Below are 22652 nucleotides of genomic sequence, written 5' to 3'. Positions count from 1 at the left end.
TCTGATCCTTTGTTTTTTACAGATTATACGAGGCTGCCAATTTTTACCAACGTGCCTTGCTGGCAAATGCTCTTACCAGTGCACTTCGATTGCACCAACGCTTACCTCACTTCCAGTTGAGCCGTGCTTTTCTGAATCAGGCCCTACGAGAGGACAGCTGTCACTATCTTCTTTTCTCATTGATCTTTGTCAACTCCTATCCCGTTACCAGTATCCTTTAAACATTGGCTGCATAGCAGTGGGAGTTATGACTGCCGTACAACACAGAAATGTTTTATTAAGTGCATAAAATCTTGAAAGTCTAACGATACTTCTGTCAATGAAATAATTGAATAAGTTTGTGTTGAGAGTACTTTAAGATTTAGGCATTTTGCAGGATAAAAATTAACCCCAAGATAAGTTCAGTTGCAATTGTGTGTGTGTGTGTGTGTGTGTGTGTGTGTGTATATGTGTATCTGTAGAAAATATTCTGTGGTGTTGCTCATGGTGAGTTGACTGTATTACAAGATCAGGGTACTTATACCAAATAGCATTTTCAAAGACACCGATATTAGCATTTGGGGCAGCCCTGGGAACGAAGGGTCTGGCATCTTGCAACTGGAATTGGGTGTCTCGTGGTATTTTGAGGGGAGAATCGCAAGGTCTAGGATGGTCCCATGGTTCCAGGACATTCAAGAGGGAGGTTCTAGAAATACTGGCATAGAGCCTTGGATCTGGGTGAGGCATCCTGGGATCTTGTTGCGGAGGCAGATCTTGGGATCAGGGAGCAATGAGAATGTGATCTAGGAATTTGTGAACAAAGGAGGGGGAGATCCCAGCATCTGGGGATAGGGTTGCAATTCTGGGAAGGGGTGTATAGGGGTCCATCACAACTGAGAAGGGGTTTTGTGGCATTTTGGGAGACCAGGGTTGTACGGTATTGGGAGCTGCTGGGAATTTGGCAGTATTGGGGAGCAGGCGGAGACGGGGTCTATCAGCATTGTGGAGGGTGGGGCAGCACAATTGGACCCCAACTCCTTTTGGTCCCTTTTTGAATCATTAGCCCTCAGCCTCCCACCATATTTTCATCTGTCAGCCACCTCCAACCGATCCATTTGCTTCCTCATCACATTGCCCATCATCAGCTGGTTTCTGTCATCTTGTTCTTGCCTTAAACCATTTAAGGGTACATTATCTGCTTCCAAACATACATGGGAAGAATAATCATAGGCTGTGGGGTACACAGTACAACCGGTGTTTTAACAGTACTAGAAAAGTTGGTGAATTAAGTGAGTTTGCCAACTTGGTCTTTAAGAAACAAATTTCCATAAACAAAAGTTGCTTCAAAATGCTCAAAATTAATTGTTTGTGGCTTACAAGTTTATATAACATCCTTAAGCTTCTGCTTCAGCTAGGAGAGATTTTTTAACAATTTTCCGCAGCAATAAACTGCAGTCCATTCTCTGCTGATGGTTAGAAAAGAAAACCAAAATTCTTTTAAAACTACAATTACAAGTGCTGCTCTTCACAGGTGTTATATAAATTTAAATAAAGGCCAGATGTGCCTGAATTAAAAGCTTTGACAATTTAGTCTCTAGTTTCTTCTAAAATATTTTGGGAAAAAAGCTAAAAGTCAAACCCTCGATCAGAAAACAGGTTTTTCTACCCTTCAGTTTCTGTTGATGCATTGATTGCATGCTGGGAAATTCTGCAAACTGCAAGCTAGCCAACATTCTTCCCACAAATCAGCAGCACCAAAACTAGATTATGTGGTCATTCATTCACTTAAATTGCTTTGCATTGGATCCTGTGTAGAAATTGGTTGCCTATGTAACAACAGTGTACTTCAAGTAATCCTCTGGTTCTAAAGTTCATTGGAATTCCCCACAAACGTGAATGGTGTTATAAAGTGCAAATTCATTAATTCTTTATAATTGAATTTCTGGGTACAGGGTATTTACAGTTAAAAATTACTGATACTGTAAATACACATGTACCCAGAAATTCAATATATTAATGCATTAATGACTATATTGAACTTTCTTCCTTAACTACCGACTTCAGTGAGTATTTTTCCAGTTTTCCTGTTTTCTCTGCTGCATGCTACAGCCTACACAAAGAAAATTTTTGATGTAAGTATTGGTGTTTTTAAATTATCTCCTGGCCTGCACAATACTGTGGTCAAAATGTTTGTCATTTTATTGATGTGCAACATGTCTGTGTGCTTTTGAAATTTACAAACTTCAAAAACTACATTTTAACAAGTTCTTTTGGTTTCTTCACTATCCTTTATCGGGGATAAAGCTGAATGGAGACATGATCCATGGCACCATGTCATGACTTCCTTGCCACCAGTCTAAAAAATCTGGCACACTTATGTTGATTGTATGTAGGAGACCCATGTTACTGGAACTACCAGCTGAAAATGAAAGCATTTTTAGTTAGTATTACAATCGAATTTTGGTTGCCAGCCTTTTGAAAGAAAACAAAAGGTTACTTCGCATGCATAAAGTACATTATTAAATTACAAAGTGATTATCTGCACGAACATTGTTGTGTCCTTCTGCACATGCGTGCGGTCAACCCTGCCCCTTTTTGCTCGTGCACACCCGAGCCCCTTCTGCGCATGCACGCTGTCACAGGTTCGGCCGCAGCATGCGCAGTTCCCCGCGGGGAGGGGTGGTGGGGGGGGGTGGGGGCTGGGGAAAGAATCTGAGGGGAGGGGTGGGGGGGGGGGGTGGGGAAAGAATCTGAGGGGATGGGTGGGGGGAAGGGGGAGAATCTGAGGGGATGGGTGGGGGGAGAATTTGAGGGGATGGGTGGGGGGGGAGGTGAGGGGGAGAATCTGAGGGGATGGATGAGGGGAGGGGAGGGAAAGAATCTGAGGGGATGGGTGGGGGGGAGGGGGAGAATCTGGGGGGAGGGGAGGGGGAGAATCTGAGGGGATGGGGGAGGGGGAGAATCTGAGGGGATGGGAGGGGAGGGGGAGAATCTGAGGGGATGGGAGGGGAGGGGGAGAATCTGAGGGGATGGGTGGGGGGGAGGGGAGGGGGAGAATCTGAGGGGATGGGTGGTGGCGGTGGGGGGGGGGGAGAAATCAGCGAATGGCTGGTGGCGGGGTGGGGAGGAATCTGAGAGTGGTGGGGAGGAATCTGAGGGAATGGCTGGTGGGGAGGAATCTGAGGGGATGGCTGGTGGGGGGGGGGGGTGGGCGGAAGCTGAGGGGATGGCTGGTGTGGGGGGGTGGAAGCTGAAGGGATGGCTGGGGGGGGGGGGGGGGGAGAGCTGAGGGGATGGCTGGTGGGGGGGGGGGGGAAACCTGAGGGGATGGCTGGTGGGGAGGGGAGGGAATCTGAGGGGATGGCTGGTGGGGAGGGGAAGGAATCTGAGGGGTTGGGAGGGGGAGGGGGGAGGAATCGGAAGGGATGGGTTTGGGTGGGTGGGGTGGGAAGGAATCGGAGGGCATGGGTTGCGGTGGGGGGGTGGGGATGGAATCGGAGGGGATGGGTTTGCGGGGGGGGAATCGGAGGAGATGGGTGATGGCGGGGCGGTGGAATCTGGGGGTGGGTGGAGGGGGAAGTGGGTGGGGGGAAAATCGTGGGGGGTGGGAGGCGAGTCGGAGGGGGTGGGGGGAGAATCATGGGGGGCGGGGGGTGGATTCGGAGGGGGTGGGGGGCAGGAATCGGAGTGGATGGGGTGGGGAGGGAAATCTGATTGAATCTGAGGAGGGGAGAGGATGGGGTGAGTAGATCAGGAACTTGAGCGGACGGGAGGAGGTCAGGAACTTGGGCTGTGGTCTGGGAGGAGTTCTTAACCCGCAAGGGTGAGCCCTGTCTGTTCCAATGGCTTGAATTGCACTTTGCAAAGTAACTGATTACGTAGGCAGGGAGGATCTAATTATACATTCCAGAGAAACTGCTCGGTGCATCAAGGGGACCAATCAACAATCCGGACTTGTCATCCAAGGCGACCAATCAGAGCATTCGGTGTTGAAATAAACACGTCCATTAAATTACCATTCATTCCAATGATTCCGATGGAGGTAAATATGGGTAAGACCAACCCCACAGAGCAAAGAAGCTCAAGATTTACATTTGGAAGCTTTTGCCGTTGTTTTGCTTGTCTTAGTCATCTGTTCTGTCAGACTTGGCAAAGGCCGTTCCTAGGTTGAGATATGTTCTGCAGTTTCATGCACTTTTTATTCCCCTATTGTGACACTCCTATAATTACCTTGCCCGTTTAAATTTGAGTTGCATGCAGTTTTCTGCTCCCATCGCTTTTGTGCTTCCGAGGCCCATCCAAAACTGCACCTGAAGTTATGTTAATAAATTGACCTCAGAAAATTTGTACTAACCACATTTCAATTTGTGTTTGTCTAAAACTTTCCAATAGTCATTCTGTGGTTTGACAGATCTTGGTGGCGGAATATGAGGTTTGACTCACTGTTGGATTTCCTTATGAGTGGAAGAGAAAGCAGCATTGTGGTGGTGGGAAGGGCAGAAGTACCCGGAGTTTGAACTGAAGGCTGTCCCATGAGCCGAGGCCTTTTTTAGTGCAGTGATGGTGCAGAAAAGAGGGCGATGTGACCCCCTGTAGGTCCTCTGCCTCCAATGGATTTTTCAGCAAGCTCTTTTTTTATTCGTTCGAGATGTGGGCGTCGCTGGCAAGGCCCATCCCTAATTGTCCTCGAAAGTAGTGGTGAGCCGCCGCTTGAGCTGCTGTAATCCGTGTGGTGAAGGTACTCCCATAGTGCTGTTTCAGGATTTTGACCCAGTGACGATAAAGGAACAGCAAGATATTTCCAAGTCAGAATAGTGTGTAATTTGGAGGGGAACTTGCAGGTGATGGCGTTCCCATGCACCTGTTGCTATTGTCCTAGGTCGTAGTGGTCACGGGTTTGGGAGGTGCTGTCGAAGAAGCCTTGGTGAGTTACTGCAAAGCATCTTGTAGATGGTGGTGGAGGGAGTGAATGTTTAAGGTGATGGATAGGATCCCAATCAAGCGAGCTGCTTTGTCCTGGATGGTGTCGAGCTTCTTGTGTTGTTGGAGCTTCTCATCCAGGCAAGTGGAAAGTATTTGATCACACTCCTGACTTGTGTCCTGAAAATGGTAGAAAAACTTTGGAGAGTCAGGAGGTGAGACATTCGCTGCAGACGACTCAAACTCTGACCTACTCTTCAGAGAATCATGGAAATTTACAGCACGGAAAGAGGCCATTTCGGCCCATCGTGTCTGCGCCGGTCGACTAAGAGCTATCCAGCCTAATCCTACTTTCCAGCTCTTGGTCCGGAGCCCTGTAGGTTACGTCACTTTGGACCCAAATTTCCCCAAGAGTTGCCCTGTTTTTTTTTTTGGAGTAAGTAGCATTTTTTGGAGTAACTTAAAAATCGCAAATTTCCCCATTTAACTTGCTCCAATGTAAGTCAGTTAGGTTTTTTTTTGTTTAGTTTAGTTCTCTCCAAAAGGGGGCGTGACAAGCCACTTACGCCTCTTCTGGCCATAGAAGCAAATTTAGCCAGCTGAAAGTTACTCCAAACTAACTCAGGCCAGTGTATGTGGCCACTTTTTGTAGGCACAGAAAAACTTTACTTACATTTAAGAAATCAGCGCAGGTAGCCATAGATAGGGGGGACGGCGGGGGGGGGGGGGGGGGGGGGGAGGAGCTGAGTTAGAGAATTCCAAAGCTCTAAAGACCTTCACAACATCAGCACAACATTACAACATCTTCAGCACAACAGCTACACAACATGAAAGATAAATCAGCTACAGAAAATAGAGCAGTTCTACCATGCCGACTGCAGAATGCACCAGCTAGCCCTCCCGCCAGGGCTAGGGGCGGCAGGCACGCATGACTGTAGGGGTGAGCGATTTGTACTTTTTACAGTTGCCCCTAAATGTTGCGTGGTCCTAATGGAGGATGATTCAGTTTTGATGCAAAATTTCTTTTATTGTGAATTTTACAGTGCACTGCAACAATACCAACAACAACAACAGCCGCAACAGGAAAGAAAGTCTGCATCCATCCCTCACTCACATCTTGGGGAAAGTGCACTTCCTTATAGGGTCGGTGATGGTGGTGGAGGGGGTTGGGGGCCCTGCTTGGATCTGACCGGTGGCTGGTGCGTGGAGTGAAGTGGGATGACATTTGAGTCTCTAGCCTTTCTGCCCTTACTGCAGAAGCCAGCTCCCTCATGGCACCTGCCATCGTCTGCACACCCTCTGAAATGCCCACCCTGACTTACTGTCTTAGTAGAGATTTCACCCGATAGTGTGGTGACCTCATTGCACTCCACTGACGGCTGCCACGAGTGATCTTGTGAGAGCATTGGTCTCTTCACCCAATGAAAAAACCTGATTAACTTCTGCTGAGGGTTGCCTCTCAGGAGAGACTGGTTGGCTTCCCCTCGCCGTGGGTCCACCTAGTGGCACCCCTCCAGTGTGAGGATCAGGCTGGAATGGTGGGGGACTGAGTGTCCCAAGATGCATTTCTCGACCGCCACTCGGACCTGCGACCTCGGAAGGTGTGAACCCATGGAAGGTTGCCGAGGAGCTCATGGAGAGTTCTGGCTGTGTGATGCCCTGTGATATGTCCTGATCGATATCGCGGTCAGCATTCTCCTGAGCACACATTTCCATGGGCTGCCCCCACCCCCCCTCCTGGCCTTGGTCTGGAGTGCACGCATCTGGATCCTCAGGATCTTGAGTCTTCTGCAAAAGACAACGTAACAGTCACATGGTTAGCAGCACAGGAGGGGGCAGGATAGGTGGCATGAGTAATCTCACGTGTAGCAGGCCAGTCAGCAGGTTGATTTGAAGGGCCACTATGCATTTTAATGACTCGCCCTCACCCTCGCGTGTGAGTCCAGCTTGTGCAGAGCTTATTGTTTTTCTGCCAGTGTGAGTCAGCAAGGCAGCAACCCTCTGTTCCAGGTGTGTCAGTTGGTGCAGATTTGGCGACCCCCTCCTGTTCTAGTTCTCTCCCTCTTGTGGGCAATTTCTTTCGCAGAGATGGAAATATTAATTGTCAGACATGGTGCGCTTCTGATGGATGCGACACATACAGATGCTCACATTTTCCACTGCAATTCAAATTAAAGATGAAGATATTACTTACACTCACTACTTGACCAACGTCCAGCCATTTCTTCTTGCACTGGCTTCTAAATTCCCAGCAGAGAATTCTTCGGCAACGAGGTTCCATCTTTTTCTCATTTCCTTGGGGGAGACCTTTGACAGATCACTTTTGCTGATATTCAGCTCCAGCCATTTCTGCTCAATAACCGTCACTAATTTCTCCACTTCCTCATGGAGGAAATTCTTGGTTCTTCTTGCACGCTCTTGCGCCATTCGTCTATTGAACTTAAACGCAGGTAATGTTCAAAGATCACACTTGCACCACCTCAGCCACACACACATCAATATTCAGACCTCACCTTTATATATGTTCTATAGCCACTTATTCTGAGGACGCTCTCCCTTTAATTTACCGATTGCCAAGATTCCTGTTACACTGCGCATGCACACAGATTGAACCGCCCATTACGCATGCGTGCACACTCAAATAGTCATGCGTGCCCCTGCCGGCACTGCACGATATGCTTGGCCCAAGCTCCTCCCCCCAGCCGAACAAACGCGGCCGAAGCTCCCCCCACCCCCGGACTGCTGCGCTACACCGATGGATCCGGATGACGAGGGAGCAACCAAATTCAGCTGTAGATTTTTGGCGCTTTTTTCCCTCCGGGAAGTCGGCACACCACATCGAGATATGTCACTCTAAGCACTGAGGAAATTTGGGGCCTTTAAGTGCACATCCAAGTATTTTAAAAATGTGGTGAGGCATTCTGCTTCTACCTCCCTTTCAGGCAGTGAGTTCCAGACCCCTACCACCCTCTGGGTGAAGAAATTTCCCTTCATATCTCCTCTTAAACCTCTCCCCAATTACTTTAAATCTATGACCTTTGGTTGTTGACCCCTCTGCCAAGGGAAACTGGTACTTCCTATCCACTCTATCCAAGCCCCTCATAATTTTATACACCTCAATCAGGTCTCCCTTCAGCTTCCTTAGTTCCAAAGATGACAGACACAGCATCTCCAATCTTTCATCATGTCAAAATTCTCCAGTCCAGGCAACGTTCCTCTGCACCCTTTCCAGTGCAATCGCATCTTTCCTGTAATGTGGTGACCAGAACTGCACATAATACTCCAGCTGCGGCTTAACAAGTGTTTTATACAGTTCAGTTTGCTCTTTTATTCCATGCCTCGACTAATAAAGGCAAGTATTCCACATGCCTTCTTAACCACATTATCTACCTTCAGGGATCTGTGGACCCTTTCTTTGTTCCTCTACACGTTTCAGTGTCGTACCATTTAATGTGTATTCCCTTGTCTTGTTAGACCTCCTCAAATGCCTTACCTGACTTGTATGTATTGAATTCTATTTGCCACTGTTCTGCACACCTGACCAGTATATTGATATCTTCCTGCAGTCCGCAGCTTGCTTCATTATCAATCACACGGCCTATTTTAGTGTCATCGGCAAACTTCTTAATCATACCCCCAACATTCAAGTCCAAGTCATTGATATATACCACAAAAAGTAAGGGACCCAGCACTGAGCCCTGTGGAACCCCACTGGATACAGCCTTCCAGTCACAAAACACCCATCAACCATTACCCTTTGCTTCCTGCCTCTGAGCCAACTTGGCACTTTGTCCTGGATCCCATGGGCTATTACTTTCGTGACCAGTCTGCCATGTGGGACCTTATCAAAAGCTTTGCTAAAACCCATATACACTACATCATATGCACTGCCCTTATCGACCCTCCTGGTTACCTCCTCTCAAAATTCAATCAAGTTAGTCAGACACGACCTTCCCTTAACAAATCCATGCTGACTGTCCTTGATTAATGCATGTCTTCCCAAGATGTTAATGGTGGGGGAATTTGACGATGGTAATGCAGTTGAATGTCAAGGGAGATAGTAATTCCGTGGCACTTGTGTGGCGCAAATGTTACTTACCACTTATCAGCCCAAGCCTAAATGTCGTCCAGGTCGTACTGCATGCGGGCATGGATTGCTTCATTTTCTGACGAGTTGCAAATGGAACTGAACACTGAACAATCATCAGCAAACATCCCCACTTCTGCCCTTGTGATGGAGGGAAGGTCATTGATGAACCAGCTGAAGATTGTTGGACCTAGGGCAGTGGGTTGAGGAATTCCTACAGTGATGTCCTGGGATGGAAATGATTGACCGCCACCATCCACAACCATCTTCCTTTGTGCTTGGTATGGCTCCAGCCAGTGGAAAGTTTTGCCCCTGATTCCCATTGACTTTTTACTAGGCTCCTTGATGCCACATGCTTGTCGAATGCTCCCTTGCTGTTGAGGGCAGTCATTCTCGTCTCTGGAATTCAGCTCTTTTGTCCATGTTTGGACCAAGGCTGTAATGAGATCTGGAGCCAAGTAGCCCTGGCGGAACCCAAACTGAGTATCAGTGAGCAGGTTATTGGTGAGTAAGTGCCACTTGATAGCACAGTCAAGGACACCTTCCATGACGTTGCCGATGATAAGACAGATAGAGTAGATCGATGAGGCAGTGATTGGATTTGTCCTGCTTTTTGTGGACAGGACATACCTGGGCAATTGCCCACATTGTTAGGTATATGCCAGTGTTGTAGCTATATTAGGACAGCGTGGCTAGAGGTGCGGCTAGTTTTGAAGCACAATTCTTCAGCACGACAGCCAGGATGTTGTCAGGGCCCATAGCCTTCACTGTATCCTGTGTGCTCAGCCATTTCTTGATGATATGTGGAGTGAATCAAATTGGTTGAAGACTGGCCTCTGTGATGGTGGGGACCTTAGGAGGAGACCAATATGGATCATCCACTCGGCACTTCTGGCTGAAGGTGATTGCAAACGCTTCAGCCTTGTCTTTTGCACTTGCGTCCTGTGCTCTGCCATCATTGAGGATGGCACTATTCATGGAGCCTCCTCCTCCCGTGTAATTGTCCACCGCCATTCACAACTGGATGTGGCAAGACTGCAGAGCTTTGATCTGATCTGTTGATTGTAGGATCGCTTAGCTCTGTCTATAGCAAGCTGCTTTCACTGTTTAGCATGCATATCATCCTGTGTTTCAATTTCCGCAGGTTGGCACCTCATTTTTATGTGCACCTGGTGCTGCTCCTGGCATGCTCTTCTGCACTCCTCATTGAACCAGGGTTGGTACCCTAGCTTGATGGTAATGGTAGAGTGAGGGATATGCAGGACCATGAGGTTACAGATTGTGTTGGAATACAATTCTGCTGCTGCTTATGGTCCACAGTGCCTCATGGATGCAAGGCTTTGAGCTGCTAGATCTGTTCTGAATCTGTCCCATTTAGCACGGTGGTAGCGCCACACAAGACGATGGAGGGTGTCCTCAGTTTGAAGACTGGACTTTGTATCTACAGGGACTGCACGATGGTTATTGTTACAACTGCTGTCATGGACAGATGCATCTGCAACAGGTAGATTGGCAAAGGTTAAGTAGGTTTTTCCCCTCGTCTTGGTTCTTTCACCACCTGCCGTAGGCCCAGTCTGGCAGCTATGTCCGTCAGGACCTGGCCAGCTCGGTTACTATTGAGCCACTGTTGGTGATTTCTCTCTTGGGCAGTTCCTTGGAGTCGAGGTGATGGACATTGTATCCCTCTGGGTGGGGGACTTCATTCTGTGCCCTTGCTTCTCCAAATGTGTTCAATGTGGAGGAGTACTGATTCATCAGCTGAGGGCAGGCAGTAGGTGGTAATCAACAGGAACAGGAGGTTTCCTTGGCCATGTTTGACCTGAAGCCATGAGACTTCATGGGGTCCGGAGTCAATGTTGAGGACTCCCAGGGCTACTCCCTCCCGCCACCTTTGATCGGTCTGTCCTTCTGGTTTGACAGGGCGTACCTAGGGATGGTGATGGAGGAGACTTGGACATTAGCTGTAAGGTATGATTCTGTGAGTATGACTGTCAGGCTGTTGCTTGTCTAGTCTGTGAGACAGCTATCCCAATTTTGGCACAAGTCCCCAGATGTTAGTGAGGAGGACTGGGTCAACTGGGCTTGGTGTGCTGCTGTTGTGTCCGAAGCTGGTGGGCTGGTGCATTATTGTAGTGTCCGAAGCCGGTGCCGAAATTGATGCCGGGTGGTCCTGTCTGGTTTTATTCCTATTGTTTCTTGTAGCGGTTTGATACAGCTGAGTGTTTTGCTTGGCCATTTCAGAGGGCAGTTAAGAGTCAACCATATTGAGTCATGTAGGCCAGACCAGGTAAGGACGGCAGATTTCCTTCCCTAAAGATTAGTGAATCAGATAAGTTTTTAATTGTCACCTAGCTGATATTAACTTTTTGGTGGAGGACCTTTGTCTTACGGGTGTTTAGTGTAAGGCCCATGCTTTCGCATGCCTCGGTGAAGATATTGGTGAAGGCTTGGAGTTCATCCTCTGTGCGCAGACGCAAATGTCGTCCGCATACTGTAGTTCAATGACAGATTATGGGATGGTCTTGGATCTAGCCCGCAGGCAAAGGTTGAACAGGTTCCCACTGGTTCTATAGTTTAGTTCCACTCTAGCGGGGTGCTTGTTGAGCGTGAGGTGGAGAATTGCAGCTGTCCAAAGTTGTAGCTCGAAACAAAAAGGAATGAGCACTTCGAGCAGGGAAACCCGTGCATCTGTGGCAGCTCATGGGGGCCAAGAGAGCGCTCACGGAGGCCGAGAGGGAACGTGGCATATGATCTGTTCACCTCCACTCTGCCTCTGGTTGGGTCCCCAGCAACACAAACCACTTGTCGGGATGCGCGCCAAGAGACTGCTGGGTGCAGGCGGCGCAGGAATGGAACACCCGCTACCGAAGGTTCCAATCCCTGTTTCAGTTCCAGTTCCAATCCCAAGAATATGCCAAACTCCGTGGCCAATCCTGAGCAGCGCTGCCGCACTCTGACCACTTGGAATACTGCCATGCTGTTGAACTCCTGCCCTGTATCATTCCCCAAGATGAAAAAATGCAAGATTTCGCTGTTGAATCATGAGATTGTGCATTTGGTTAAATTTTAATTAAAAATCACATATCTTGCGATTAATTTACAAGAGTTGACATTACTGTTAATGCAGGTAGAAACGGATTGCCATCTTGGCTTTATAGTTATCTGCATTGATATGATAAGAATTGATAAGACAGGCTTGGCCAAGTGCGATTGGCATTCACAATTTCTCTCCAACAGTGGAGTCTGCACTGAAGGAGGACACACAACTCAGTGCAAGAATCAAAACTAAATTCATTTAATTCAAAATGTTACATCAGATGCATTGGAGTCCAATATAATTTTAAAGCATAAGACCTCGCCTGTATCAATCAGGCCTGAATAGAAGCTTGCTACATCACTTGCTTTTCTTCTTTCTAGGATTAAAGCCTTCTGGGAATGCTGTCTGAAGAATGTAGCTTTTTTTTGTAGTTTACGAAGTGATTCATCACTATTTAATGACGATTATCAAAAGGGGAAATGAGATTTGTTTCAAATTATTAATGAAGGCTAAGAGAATGGTGGTCAGACATTGGAGAGTCTGCTGCTGCTTCACCCCATTGATGAATGGATGGCATTGGTCTCCACTACCACAGCTTATATTTATTAAGTAGTGCAAGGTACTTGACACCAATGTTCCCGTAATTTGTTTTTGGGTGCCGGACAGGCAGAGAGCTGGGCGGCCACGTAGCTTATAGGGAACGCTGCACGACACCACAAAGGTGTCTTTCTCTGGCTTTTGCAGAAGAAGGAAAGGCTCATACAAAGTAGAATTTTCAAAGAAAAGTAAATGATATGGGGTTGTGCTCTCGCTTTGCAAAACATTTGTTGTTGCATGATTGAGGCATTCTTAGATATCTAATTATTAACCAGTGCTGCATTTTACACTTGCACATTTAATTTTCCCATCCCCATTTTCACTTTTTTTTGAAGGTAATGATTCATGCCAGGATGCAATTCCACAGGAGACAGTAAATTCTGGCCTCTTGTGCATCACTCACTATCTTAGCCTCATTGGTGGAAAGTGCCTTCAGCCGTCTTGACCCTAAGCTCTGGACTTCCCGCCTGGGGGCTGAAATTGCCCTGCGCCCCAGGGTGCACATTCCATTTTTTAAGTGTTTGGGCGGACAATACGGGGAAATTCAGCTTTTTGTTTTTTGGAGCGGCACGGATGTGGGGTCGTCAGTGGGGCGAAAGTGCAGGCAGGTCGGAATGGCCATCGCTCCGAGTCATCAGCACGTCGCTAATGACGTCTGTGCAATGCGGGCATACCGCGTTGCGCTAATGCGTCACAACGTACCTTCCCTTCAGTTAAAGGGGGGGGGGCTGCTGCGAACTCTGCAGATACTTTAGTGGCAGACACTGGGCCACCAGGGAGGGTTTTAGCTGGGCCAGTGGCCCAGTACCCAAGAGGGGTTAGCAGGCTGCCTATTGGCGGCCCGACCGAACTTGTGGCCGCTATTGTCGGGCCGACCAGGTAGTTGGCTGACAAAATAAAATGGCGGCTGCGGCAGTGTGCCCTCCCCTTTTAAGGGCAGACAAACCGCCCAGCCGCAAGCAGCTCCCCGCTGGGGAAAGCTGTCGGGCACACCGAGCGGAGGCCGATCCGCTCCCACGGGGCAATTTCTCACGTGTGGCGGAAAGGGGGTAGCTGCGGGTCGGTAATATATTCGTATGGATAGAGGATTGACTAACAGAAAACATAGCCGTGATAAATGGTTCATTTTCTGGTTGCCACAGGGATTGGTGCTGGAGCCTCAACTATTTACAATCTATATTAATGACTTGGATGAAGGGACTGAGTAATGTAGCCAAGTTTGCTGCTGATACAAAGATGGGTGGGCAAGCAAATTGTGAGGAGGACACACAAAATCAGCAAAGGAATATAGACAGGCTAAATGACTGGGCAAAAATCTGGCAGATGGAGTATAATGTGGGAAAATGTGAGGTTATCCACTTTGGCAGAAAAAATAGAGCAGCAAATAATTTAAATGGAGAAAAAATGCAAAGTGTTGCAGTACAGAGGGACCTTGGGGTCCTTGTGCATGAAACACACAATGTTAGTATGCAGGTACAGCAAGTAATCAGGAAGACAAATGGAATGTTGGCCTTTATTGCAAGGGGGATAGAGCATAAAAGCAGAGAAGTCCTGCTACAACTGTACAGGATATTGGTAAGGCCACACCTAGAGTACCGCGTACCGTTTTGGTCTCCGTATTTAAAGAAGGATATACTTGCATTGGAGGCTGTTCAGAGAAGGTTCACGTGGTTGATTCCGGAGATGAGGGGCTTGACATATGAAAATAGGTTGGGCCTATACACAATGAAGTTCAGAAGAATGAGCGGTGATCTTATCAAAACATGCAAGATAATGAGGGGGCTCGACAACGTGGATGCAGAAAGGATATTTTCACTCGTAGGGGAAACTAAAACTCAGAATAAGGGGCCGCCCATTTAAAACTGTGATAAGGAGGAATTTCTTCTGAGGGTTATAAATCTATGGAATTCTCTGCCCCAGAGAGCTGTGGAGGATGGGTCATGGAATATATTTAAGGCGGAGATAGACAGATTTTTGAGCGATAAGGAAGTAAAGGGTTATGGGGAGTGGGCAGGGAAGTGGAGCTGATCCCATGGTCAGATCACTCGTGATCATCTTGAATGCCGGAGTAGGCTCGATGGGCCAAATGGTCTACTCCTGTCCCTAATTCTTAAGTTAAGATCGAGCAGAGGGTTGGCGCGATGACGCAGGCCTGTTTGACCCCGGTCCGGACATGGATTGGGTCTGTGGTGGATCCATTGGTCAGGATCACGGCTTGCATGTCGTCATGGAGCAGGCGGAGCACCAACCTGACCCCGCCACATAGCGCTGTTCCCCCAGTCATCAAGATCCAAGGCACAGCCTTGGACAATGTGGACCACATTCCATATCTCGGGAGCCTATTATCAGCAAGGGCAGACTTCGACGACGAGGTTCAACACCGCCTCCAGTGCGCCAGCACAGCCTTTGGTCATCTGAGGAAGAGTGTTCGAAGATCGGGCCCTCAAATCTTTCACCGAGCTTATGGTCTACAGAGCTGTAGTGATACCCTCCTGTATAGCTTAGAGATGTGGACCATATACAGTAGACACCTCAAATCGCTGGAGAAATACCACCAATGATGTCTCCACAAGATCCTGCAAATCCCTTGGGAGGACAAACATCGGTGTTCTTGATCAGGCCAGCATTGAAGCACTGACCACACTCGACCAGCTCTGTTGGGCGGGCCACATTGTTTGCAAGTCCGACACAAGACTCCCAAAGCAAGCGCTCTACTCTGAACTCCTCCACGGCAAGCAAGCCCCTGGTGGGCAGAGGAAACATTTCAAGGACACCCTCAAAGCCTCCTTGATAAAAGTGCAACATCCCCACCAACACCTGGGAGTCCCTGGCCCAAGACTGCCCTAAGTGAAGGAAGTGCATCCGGGAGGGCGCCGAACACCTCGAGTCTCGATGCCGAGGGCATGCAGAAAACCAGCGGAGGCAGCGGAAAGAGCATGCGGCAAACCAGACTCCCCACCCACCCTTTCCATCAACGACTGTCTGTCCCACCTGTGACAGAGATTGTAATTCCCGTATTGAACAGTACAGCCACCTGAGTACTCACTTTTGGAATGGAAGCAAGTCTTCCTCGATTTTTGAGATTGCCTATGATGATGATAACTAGCTTTTTATTCCAGATTTATTTAATTAACTGGTGGTATTTGAACTCTTGTCTCTGGATCGTTAGTCCAGGCCTCTGGATTACTAGTCCAGTAACATAACCACTATGCTACCGTGACCAAGGTTGGGAACTAAATATTCCAGGGTGCTTGGCTTTCCAAAAAGACAGGCATAATGGAAAAGGAGGGTGTTGGCCCTGATAAAGGATGACATAAGGACAGTTGTGAGAGAGGATCTTGGCTCGGAAGAATAAGTAGAATCAGTATGGGTGGACAAAATAAAATAATGAGTCAGAAAACACTGGTGGGAGTAGCTTACAGGCCCCCAAAGAGTAGCTATACAGTGTATTAATCAACAAATTATAGGCGCTTATAACAAAGGTAATACAATAATTACGGTGCACTTTAATCTTGTAGACTGGGCAAATCAAATTGTCAAAGGTAGTCTGGAGAACAGGTTCATGGAATGCATTTGAGACGGTTTCCTAGAACAATACATCCTGGAACCAACCAGGGAACCGGCTATTTTTGATAGTATTGCATAATGAGACAGGGTTAATTAGTAATCTGAGTGGCCCTGAATTTGCGGTCGGAGACATACCAGAAGAATACACCTCTGAACCGAAAAAAAATCAGAACGCACCTGGTTTCTCTGGACTTGCAAACTCTTTGGGTCCTGGGCCTGTAAAGGCTCTCGGTGCCAGGGGCGAATGTGGTTCGCAAGCATCCCTGGCATCACGTGGGTCTGTCAACCAATCTAAAAGGGGGATTCCGATGATGCTTATGGGGATTCAATTTACATACGAAATTCCCACAAGTGTATATGAAATCTCCAAATAAATAAGAATTCACACCACTTAAGTAAAAAAAAAAAATGATCAAGTGTTCAAAATTAATTACAAGGCCCTTTAATTAAGCATTCAAAATAAAAATAATTTTTTTTGAAAAATAAATTACATTTTAAAACTAGCCTCAATTGACCAAAACTAATTTTAAATGTGTCTGCATTTTAAAAAAAATTTAAATTATTTTAACATTTATTTTAATCCTTATGCCGTTTTTTTTTAAAAAGGCCTTATGCCAGGTGTAAGGGCTTTGTGGGCATTTGTGGGGCAGTAGTTGGGAAAATGGCCCAAATCTGTTTCTGCAGTGGGTGCGAAGGAGCTGTCAATGCGAAACTTAATAGATCGCAAGTTCCAGATTTTCGCGCATGCCGAAACCTGGAATTTATGGGGCATTTCAGAGCACTTATGATGGCGTACGCTGTGCTTGTGCCGTCATAGGCCCCACAAAATCTGAGCCATAGTAAAGGATTCTCTGGGGCAGAGTGATCATAATTTGATAGAATTTCACATTGGGTTTGAGAGTGAAATACTTAAATCTGAAATAAAAGTCTTAAACTTAAATAAAGCCAATTACGTAGGTATGAGGGGTGAGTTGGCTGAGGTGGATTTTGAAATTAGATTAAAAGTAGATTGCAGTGGCAAACATTTAAAGAAATATTCCAAGATTCTCATTGTGAAATAAAAACTCCACAGGAAAAGTGATCCATTTGTGGCTAACCGAAGAAGTTAAAGATAGTATTAAATTAAAAGAAGAGGCTTATAATGTTGAGAAGAATAGTAGTAAGCCTGAGGATTGGGAGAGCTTTAGAAACCAGCAAAGGATGACCAATTTGAGAAAAAGGGGACAAATAGAACATGACAGTCAGCTAGCAAGGAATATAAAAACAGATTATAAGAGCTTCTACAAACATGTAAAAAGGAAGAGTAACAAAAGTAAGTGATGGTTCCTTAGAGGCTGAGATGTGAGAAGTTATAATGGGGAATAAGGAAATAGCAGAGACTTTAAACAAATGTTTTGTATCTATTTTCACAGTAGAAAACACAAAAAGCGTACCAAATAAGTGGGGAACCAAGGAGCTAATAAGAGTGAGGAACTTCCAAAGTAATATCAGTAGAGAAAAAGTACTTGAGAAAGTATTGGGATTAAAAGCTGACCAATCCCTTGGACCTGATGGCCTACAACCTAGGTTTCTAAAAGAGGTGGTTGCAGAGATTATGGATGCATTGGTTGTGACCTTCCAAAATTCAGTTGATTCTAGAATGGTCCCAGCAAATTGGAAGGCAGCAAAATATAACCCTACTATTCAAGATAGGATTGGGAGATAAAACAGGCCAGTTATCCTGACGTCAGTCGTCGGGACGATGCTGGAATACATTATTAAGGAAGTGGTAACAGGGCACTTAGAAAATCATAATATGATTAGGCAGAGTCAATACGGTTTTATGAAAGGGAAATTGTGTTTAACAAATTTATTAGATTTTTTTGAGGATGTAACTAGCAAGGTAGATAAAGGGGAACCAGTGGATGTGGTATATTTGGATTTCTAAAAGGCATTCGATAAGGTGCCACATATAAGGTTGCCATGCAAAATAAAGGCTCATGAGGTTGGGGGTAATATAGTAGAATGGATAGAGGATTGGTTAGCTTACAGAAAACAGAGTAGGGATAAATGGGTAATTTTCAGGTTGGCAGGCTGTGACTAGTGGGGTGCTGCAAGGATCTCAGTGCTTGACCTTCAGCTATTTACAATCTAGTAATAACTTGGATGAAGGGACCAAGTGCAATGTAGCCAACTTTGCTGATGATACAAAACCAGATGGTAAAATAAGCTGTGAAGACACACAGCCTGTACAGGGATATAGTTAGGTTAAGTGCTGCAGTCACGTGCTTTGCATTTTTGGCGCGCTTATGTTCTGGCCGAGGGAAGACGCCCGGGGGGGGACCTGTGTTGCGGACCTAGGAGCAGCGGTGCCTGTGGGTGTGAGGACCTGAAAGAAGCGGTTTGGCAGGGTGTCCGGATTCCGGAATATTTTCCGGATTCCAGGTGACCCCGCCACGGATCGGCCTGGTGTCTGGATTCCGGAACATTATAGATTCCATAACTCTGGATTTTGGAAGCTAAACCTGTATCAGTAAAAGTGACCATGAAGCTGTCAGATTGTCATAAAAACCTAACTGGTTCACTAATATCCTTTAGGAAAGGAAACCTGCTGTCTTTATCAGGTCTGGCCTATATAACACTCCAGTCCTACACCAATGTGGTTGACTCTTAATTGCACTTTGAAGTGGTAGCCACTGAAAAAGCTACCAGCAGTTCAAGAAGGCAACCCATCCATCCTTCCCAGGGCAACTAGGGATGGGCAATAAATGCTGGCCTTGCCAGTGATGCTCACATCCTGAGAATGAATAGAAAAACCTGCTTAATTAATGCTGTGTTCCTGCTTTAAATTGAATTGCTCCACTGCATGGTATTGTCAGTTGAATAACTTGGAGTATGATGTGGGGTAATTTTTTGTCTTCAGCTCGCCCAGTTTAACACATTAAGAGAGCATATTGGAAAATTATAGCCAGTGTCTACTTGATTTTTTGATGCTCATTACCAGCCCAGTAAGTTTTGCTGGGAACACTGAAGGTGAAGATGAAGTAGTGCTTGGTCGGGTTTTGAATGTTCAGCAGATACCTAACAAGATAATTTGCATTCTAGGCAGTTAGACTTTGAATACAAGTTCTATTCAGTGAAAAGGAAAACAAAAGTATAGCTTATTCATTCACTTCCTGTTATAACTTTCATCCTTCTGTAGTTAAAGGGGAATTAGGATAGTCTAGTCTCTGAATTTTATCAGTGCATTTCCTTCATTAACCTCTCGGGCAGCACAATTGAGTAATGTAGGAAGGGAACTATCCATGCTGGCTTTGGCCTGGTGAATAGATTACCAATGTAGTCTGATGAAATAACTAGATTTATGTTTAGCATAAGTATTGCATGTTATTAAAAATTGTTTAACTTTTCAGTTCCGGATACTTTTGTCAGCAGCAGATGCCATTAGTAACCTTTCACATGCCAGCATTTGTTCTGTTAATCATATTGAGCTTCTGCTCAGCAGGGTTAAAGAGCTATTTAAAGTATTCCCCTAATGACTTAACCAACATATCCAGTTAGTCTAAAGCACTCATGCCCAAACTCCATACATGCCAGTAAAGCAGTCTCTACAGATTTTGTCCAGACATGAGGAAAGTTGCCACTGCCAACTAAGTTTTTAGAACAACCAAATATGCAAATTTGTTTTAAAGTAGAACTGGCTGTTTATATTTTATGGTGGTTTCCATGGCAGAATGATTTCCACAACATCAGGATCAGAGTCTGCTTCAGGAAATGGTTCTCCAATATAAATGTGCTACATAAGAAATGTGATTTGATACAAGGATAAGTGAGTTTGGTCTGATTGATATGCGCTGTTAGTATAAACTGCTGGGGGCTTTCTACCTGAACGTTATCTCTACTCTTGTATTAGCTGACTCATTTCTCCTCTTGTTTGCTGATTTATTTGTCCTTCTATCTGCTGCCTTTTCTTCTAGCACCCATTGGCTTTATTGGCAGGTTTTTAGAAACACTTGTAAATGTAATTTTATTTGCAAATAAAGGCAAAAATGTTTTTTATGAGCTTGCTCACCAATATCTGGGATTTTCCATTAATCCACCTCTGGATTTCATTGCTGCTTATTTTATCATAATGATGAGGTATAAAGGATGAGGGCTAAGTACTATGGTGTGTATTTTGATGATATACTGTGATTGAATTGGGTTCTGAACTACGTTTTGGAATTTGGAAAAGAGTTGGATTTAAATTTTGGGGTTTTATTCACTTTTTTAAAAACAGGAAAGGTGATTAAAATGCTAGGCTTTGACGTTGCTCGATAAATGTCTTGCACCCTTTGTATCAGGAAGTTCCTGGTCTAGGGCATTTGGCAAGGTTTGTCTGGTAAAAACCTTCCTTTCTGATTCCAAAATAGAGATTGAAATATACACTGATAGCTTTTTGAACTGAATGCGGTTGAGGCAGGCTTTCGCCCAGACTGCAGGTTAGGATGCAGAGGGGCAGTTAGAAGTTAATCTTGCTGAAGCTAAGTGAGGTGACCCACTGATGTGGGGAAGCATAGTGTATTCATTATTTGTAAATTATGTGAAGATAAGTTGTACTGATTGAATTAAGTGAGCCTAATCATAACTATTGCTGCTTATGTTCACTTGCTGTCTGTGATATAAAACAGCTTAATATTTTGTTCTGGCCTCATCACTCACAGGGTGATGAGGCCCATTGAGTCTGTTATGCCATTCATTGAGATCATGACTGATATGTGACCTAACTCCATATACCCACCTTTGCCCTTATCCCTTATATCTTTGGCTAACAAAAATCGATTTTAAAATTAACAATTGACCTAGCCTTTCCGTTTGTGGAATAGAGTTCCAAACTTCTATCACCATTTGTGTGCAGAAGTATTTCCTAACTTCGTTCCTGAAAGGCCTGTCTCTAACTTTTAGGCTATTTGCCCTAGTCCTAGACTCCCCAACCAGCAAAGATAGAGAGAAACTATCAGTTCTCCTTAATATCTTGAAAACTTTGATCAATTCATTCTTAAACCGTCTAAATTCCAGAGAATACAACCTTAGTTTGTGTAATTCTTCCTCATAATTTAATCTTTGGAGTCCAGGTTATCATTCTGATAAACCCATGCTGCACTCCCTCCAAGGCCAATATATTCTTAAAAGGTGGTCTAACCAGGACTTTGTATAGCTTGCATAACTTCTATCCCTTTGTGTTCTAGTACTCTAGATATAAAGTCCAGAATTCCATTAGCATTTTTGATTATTTTCGATACCTGTCCATGACATTTTAATGATCTACGTACATGGACCCCCAAGTCTCTTTGGACCTCCACTGTTTCTTGCTTTTCACCATTGAGAAAGTACTCTCTTCTATCCTTTTTAGATCCAAAGAGGATAACCTCAAACTTGCCTACTTTGAAATTGATTTGCCACAGTTTTGCCCATTTGCTTAATCTATTAATATCTTTGTAATTTTATGCTTCTGCCTACAATGCCACCTATCTTTGTGACATTAGCAAACTTGAATATGTGCCTTTCTATCCTATCATCTAAGTTGTTAATAAATACAGTGAATAGTTGAGGCTCCAAAACAGAACCTTGTGAGACACCACCAGTCACATCCTGCCAATTAGAGCACCTGCCTATTATCTCCTCTCTGTCTCCTGCCGTTCAGCCAATTTCCTAAACGGGTCAATAATTTGCCTTCAATTCCATAAGCTTCATCTTTAGTTAACAGTTCTTATGAGGGACTTTATCAAATGCCTTCTGGAAGTCCATAGTAATAACCATAGACATTCCCCTATCCACTACTTCAGTCACCTCTTGAAAAAATTCAGTCAGGTTTGTCAGGCATGTCCTATCCTTTACAAATCCATGCTATGAGGGCAGAGTGCAGAGTTGGCTAAAGTGGACTGGGAAAATAGATTAAAGTGTAGGACGGTTGATGAACAGTGGCGTATCTTTAAGGAGATATTTCACAACTCAAGAAAAATATATTCCAGTGAGGAGAAAAGGGTGTAAAAGAAATATATAGCCATCCATGGCTAACTAAAGAAATAAAGGACGGTATCCAATTAAAAACAAGGGCATACAAAGTGGCCAAAACTAGTGGGAGGACAGAAGACTGGGAAGCTTTTAAAATCCAGCAAAGAATGACAAAACAAATTATTAAGAAAGGGAAGATAGACTATGAAAGTAAACTAGCATGAAATATAAAAACAGATAGCAAGAGTTTCTATAGATATATAAAAAGAAAGAGTGGCTAGAGTAAATGTTGGTCACTTAGAGGACGAGACTGGGGAATTAGTAATGGGGAACATGGAAATGCAGAAACTCTGAACAAATATTTTGTATCAGTCTTTAGGGTAGAGAACACAAACAATATCCAACAGTGGATAGTCAAGAGACGATGGGGGTGGGGGGGAGGAACTTATCACAATCACTAAGGAGGTGGTACTCAGTAAGATAATGGGACTA

General features: G+C 45.3%; 1 protein-coding gene across 5 annotated transcripts in view; it reads left to right on the top strand.

Annotated features, from left to right (window-relative positions):
- The window catches only part of tmem33 (transmembrane protein 33), a 67904-nt gene that overhangs the window by 25406 nt on the left and 19846 nt on the right, over positions 1-22652 (top strand). For all 5 annotated transcript variants that reach the window (XM_070870256.1, XM_070870250.1, XM_070870254.1 and 2 more), the window contains 2 exons: positions 23-210; positions 2044-2111. In XM_070870256.1, coding sequence (XP_070726357.1) covers positions 23-210; positions 2044-2111 — 256 coding nt within the window. The remainder of the gene's footprint in view (positions 1-22; positions 211-2043; positions 2112-22652) is intronic.

This window comes from Pristiophorus japonicus, chromosome 2 (genome assembly GCF_044704955.1).
Source record: "Pristiophorus japonicus isolate sPriJap1 chromosome 2, sPriJap1.hap1, whole genome shotgun sequence".
Classification (NCBI taxonomy): Eukaryota; Metazoa; Chordata; class Chondrichthyes; family Pristiophoridae; genus Pristiophorus; species Pristiophorus japonicus.
This window is presented reverse-complemented; position numbering and strand designations above follow the sequence as displayed.